This window comes from Myotis brandtii, unplaced genomic scaffold, assembly GCF_000412655.1.
Source record: "Myotis brandtii unplaced genomic scaffold, ASM41265v1 scaffold796, whole genome shotgun sequence".
In the NCBI taxonomy this organism is placed as follows: domain Eukaryota; kingdom Metazoa; phylum Chordata; class Mammalia; order Chiroptera; family Vespertilionidae; genus Myotis; species Myotis brandtii.
In genome coordinates this window covers 1-4,361 of record NW_005371207.1, presented here as the reverse complement: position 1 = coordinate 4,361, position 4,361 = coordinate 1, and the positions used below count along the sequence as shown (strand labels likewise).

The window sequence follows — 4,361 nt, the reverse complement described above, 5'->3', positions numbered from 1 at the left end:
ACATATGTAATACCTTAATCAATAAAAAAAAAAGAAAGCCACAGAAGTAGAAAATTCTTCAAGAGGTGAATCAGATAACTAGCACACATAAGTGACACATTCAATTTCTTCACCTGTATATAACCTCCAGAAGATCAAACATTAATAAAATATTTATCTTTAGTTGTCACAAGCCAGACTGATTTAAAACTCGGGTACATGAATGTCATGCCATACCAAAAACATAGCATCATGTATTTTTAAATTAAACATGGATCTGTAAAAAATTTATATATGCCTGATATGAAAAAAATGAATGAAAATCTCCCAATAGTTACCACAAATAAGAAAACAGAATCTAAAAACAATTGTTCAACTTCTGTAAAAGTACAATGAAAAACGTTTCATTTGAAAGTTCAATGTGGCGTTGCTATGACATTCAACGCACTGTCTTACCTTTAGGGAATCAAAGCAGGCGATTACTCTTCCATTTTCAACCTGGCAACTTTTGGGGGGGTGAGCAAATTTGCACTCCTCGTCGGAGCGTGAGCAGGTTCCTCGCTGGAACTGTCTGCAGACTTCTAACGTCAGCCATTTAGTGTCTCTGACTGGGGCAACATTCAAAGCCATGGCAATCAAGTAATTTGGATTCTGTTCCTTTCTGTTAAGTGATTAAATCAACCCAAGTTCCAATGATGCAAAACTATTGTGAAAAACCCCACATGTAAGCCTGAAGGTTAAGTGATAAATTGCTTAATGAAGTCCAATCCAAGGAACAGAGTGAGAAGAGAACGTATTGGCAAGCAGTCACTCATCAATCAATGTGCCCCACCTGAAGACTGCAGGCCGAAACAAAAGCATGCTAGGTGTCATCTCTGGCTGTCAGTGTCCCAGTCTCCTGATTGTGTTGCAGACACACTGTTTTTAATGAGGAACTTCAATATCACAGCACTCCTTGGGAGAATATATCCAGTTCGAAGCTCACAGCTATCGGTGGTGCTGGAGAAGAAGCCACTTAGATGTTCAGCTCTTAGCAGGATTTCTGTTTCCTCCCACCTTTATAAACTCGGAAAACAAGTAGTCGGTAAAGTCAGACAACTGAGGTATCTTCATCCACTTGTAAGGTCGACGTAACGTGTATTGGACAGGAAAACAAGACTTGAAAACACAGGAGCTCCCTGGCTGCAGTTTCCAGCCAAAGTGACTTCCCACAGGCACTTTTAAATCATGGACCTGAAAAACACCAATAAAATATCAACTGTCACCCAAACTCGAGGGAATCGACACTTGAACAAACTCTTTAGCTCTTATCTAGAATTTGCAAAAAATGCAACTGAGCGCTTTGAGCTTATACTCAACTGCAACCGTATTGCAGAGACGATCCAGGCAGCAGTCCAAAAGTTAGGAGTGACTCGAAGAGACGAGTGTGGCAGACACAATAATGAGGCATTCAGAAACAATTCGATCTAATGGGCTTAATCGCTAAAACAGTGCAATAGAATTGTGGCTTCCAATTAATTTCACATTTGGGCCATTGATTTTATTATTGAAAATGTTACAAACAACTATCTGGGATGTGTCTCTCCTTATAGAATATGGATATTGTCATTTTTGGATGAAATGTGGGCCCCTCCTTTATATCCTTTCTAGTTTATGGAGATTTGAACTTAGAGCTGAATAGGTAGAAGTTTCCTGATATTTATTCTCATAGCTCTTATGCTTTTCTGTCTACTGTTATTACTTCCTTAAGGTTAGTATCCCACTCTGTGCTAAGAGCATTTGAGAATAAGGAGTGTTTGTAGTTTTCAATTCTGTATCCTAGAGCCTTAGTTCATGGCTACTAGGTCCTCAAAAAATATTTATTTTGATGACTGGCCAGCATGCTCAGTGGTGAGCATCGACCTACGAACCAGGAGGTCATGGTTGGATTCCTGGTCAGGGCACATGCTTGGGTTGCAGGCTTGATCCCCAGTGTGGGGCGTGCAGGAGGCAGCTGATCAACGATTCTCTCTCATCATTGATGTTTCTATTTCTCCCTCTCCCTTCCTCTCTGAAATCAATAAAAATATTATTTTTTTAAAGTAATTATTGATGATTTAAGTGCTGATTGACTCACTGACTGAAGGCATGCAAGTTAGTTTCAGGTTAACTCAGTTTAGACTTCAGTGGACTCGAAATCTAAAATGGCCCTGTTAGTGCGGAATCTCCGAGGGAGAGTGGGTGGGTGGGAGGTACTCAATCAAAGACCTTGTATGCATATATGCATAACCCATAGACACAGACAATAGGGTTCTAAAGGCCTGGGTGGGGGTGGGGGTGGGGTGGGCTCAAAGGGATCAATGGGGGAAACTAGGGGATATATGTAATACTTTCAACAATAACGAATTATTAAAAAATAAAAATAAAAATGGCTCTGTTCTATGGAATGCTGGAATTAAACATCTTCAACAGAAATATAATTAGCAAATTCCGATTTCTAAAATCAGCCTAGTTCATTTCTTTTACTAGTTTCAAGGATTGTGAAATTATTAAAACATTGACACTTTAACATTATTGGGGTCAAGTATGAATAAAGGGCTAAATATCAGAAGTTGATCATTTTCACAAATTGTATATGTCACAAGCAACCTTAAATACTTGCCTAGCCTTGATGTTCTTCCAAAAATTGTACAACTAAAAACTTAATGGAGACTAGAAGCATAATATTTAAAATCAGCATGTTCCAAATAAGTTCAGAGAACAATAATCCGTAAGTGGTTTGTAAGTGCTCCCTAAAAAAGTAGGCCCCACAATCAGTTAAGTTTAGTTAACTCCAGGTAAACCAACCTGAACAGGCTTCCATGCAATAGGGCTTTTATTCTCCTGGCCTTGAATGAATCTCTAATAGGGAAGAGAAGCAATGGTGTCTCTCAAACGTATCTGATCATGGGAACATTTATTTAGCAGGACATCTCTTGGGATGAGTGGAAAGGGCTACTTCATCCCAAGACTTCTTTTACTTATTAGTAGAAGTGTTTGAATGAGTTTTAATTGGATGTGCATTTAAGGAAATTGGCAACCTTGAAAGCTATGAGACATACCTCACTCTAATTGTAAAATATTTGAGAGGACAGGCAGGCTCCTGCTTGTCTGATTGGCAGCATTGTGTTCCCAGCAGCTAACATCAAATAGCTTAACTTAGGGCATTTAAGAAGATGAGTTTAATAACCAAATTTACTCTGGGTCAGGTTTCACAGACCAGCCTGGACCTGCACCCTCATTACCTCAACCCCCACCTCTTACCCCCTTGGAGAACAAAGGATGAGGGGAGCAAGGGAAAAGGAACCCTCTCTGTGTGTGTATTCAGTGGAGCTGAGGCACTAATAATAAGGAAATGTAAAATGATGGCTTGGACACCTCTAATTTATATTTTCGAAATATTTATGGAGTCCATGAATCCTATGGACCAAGGTCCAATGGAGTTACAGGACAACAAAGACACAGGAACGCTCATTCTCAAAGGCAGCAGCATAGTCTCTGCCAAGGCTTCCCTTGTAGGAAAAGAAACAGGCAAACATGTATTCATGCAGCGATGGCGAACAAATAATTACTCAAAGTATTTCGTTAATTTTTAGTATGTTTTTTTAAAACTGATTTTCCTATGGACCAAGGTCCAATGGAGTTACAGGACAACAAAGACACAGGAACGCTCATTCTCAAAGGCAGCAGCATAGTCTCTGCCAAGGCTTCCCTTGTAGGAAAAGAAACAGGCAAACATGTATTCATGCAGCGATGGCGAACAAATAATTACTCAAAGTATTTCGTTAATTTTTAGTATGTTTTTTTAAAACTGATTTTAGAGAGAGAGAGGAAAAGGGAGAGAGAGAGAGAGAGAGAGAGAGAGAGAGAGAGAGAGAGAGAGAGAAACATCGATGAGAGAGAAACATCTATCGGCTGTCTCCCACATGCCCCCACTGGGGATAGAGCCTGCAACCCAGGCATGTGCTCTGACCAGGAATTGAACTGGGGATGATGCTCAATCCACTTGAGTATTCAGCCACACCGGCCTGGCATACTCAGGTACTCTTAAAACAGGAACAATGCCCTCAACCCAGTCCCATGAATGGAGTACACTTTTTCTTAGATAACAAGACAATTTTTTTTTTCTGGGAGACAGTTGACCATTTCTACTTACTAGGAAAGTCCAACCAGAATTTAGATGGCCAGACTCAATCAAGATGAATTTGCTTTTAAAAGCAGAGGAGCCAAGCTTTCTGATGGCCAGAGTCCTGTGTATGTCAAAGATGTTCCAGAAGGAAAGGGAGGAACGTCATATTGCACCTAAATATATTGCTATCCTAATCTCCCGTCAATCCACTCTTTCTCCCAGATTGTTCTCTGTT

General features: G+C 40.0%; 1 protein-coding gene across 7 annotated transcripts in view; it reads right to left on the bottom strand.

The window, feature by feature from the left end:
- The window catches only part of MBNL2 (muscleblind-like splicing regulator 2), a 112,571-nt gene extending 111,362 nt beyond the window's left edge, over positions 1–1,209 (bottom strand). For all 7 annotated transcript variants that reach the window (XM_014531214.1, XM_014531216.1, XM_014531219.1 and 4 more), the window contains exon 1: positions 436–1,209. In XM_014531214.1, the coding sequence (XP_014386700.1) occupies positions 436–609 (174 nt within the window). In that variant the 5' untranslated portion in view covers positions 610–1,209. The remainder of the gene's footprint in view (positions 1–435) is intronic.
- Between the last annotated feature and the right edge of the window lie 3,152 nt (positions 1,210–4,361).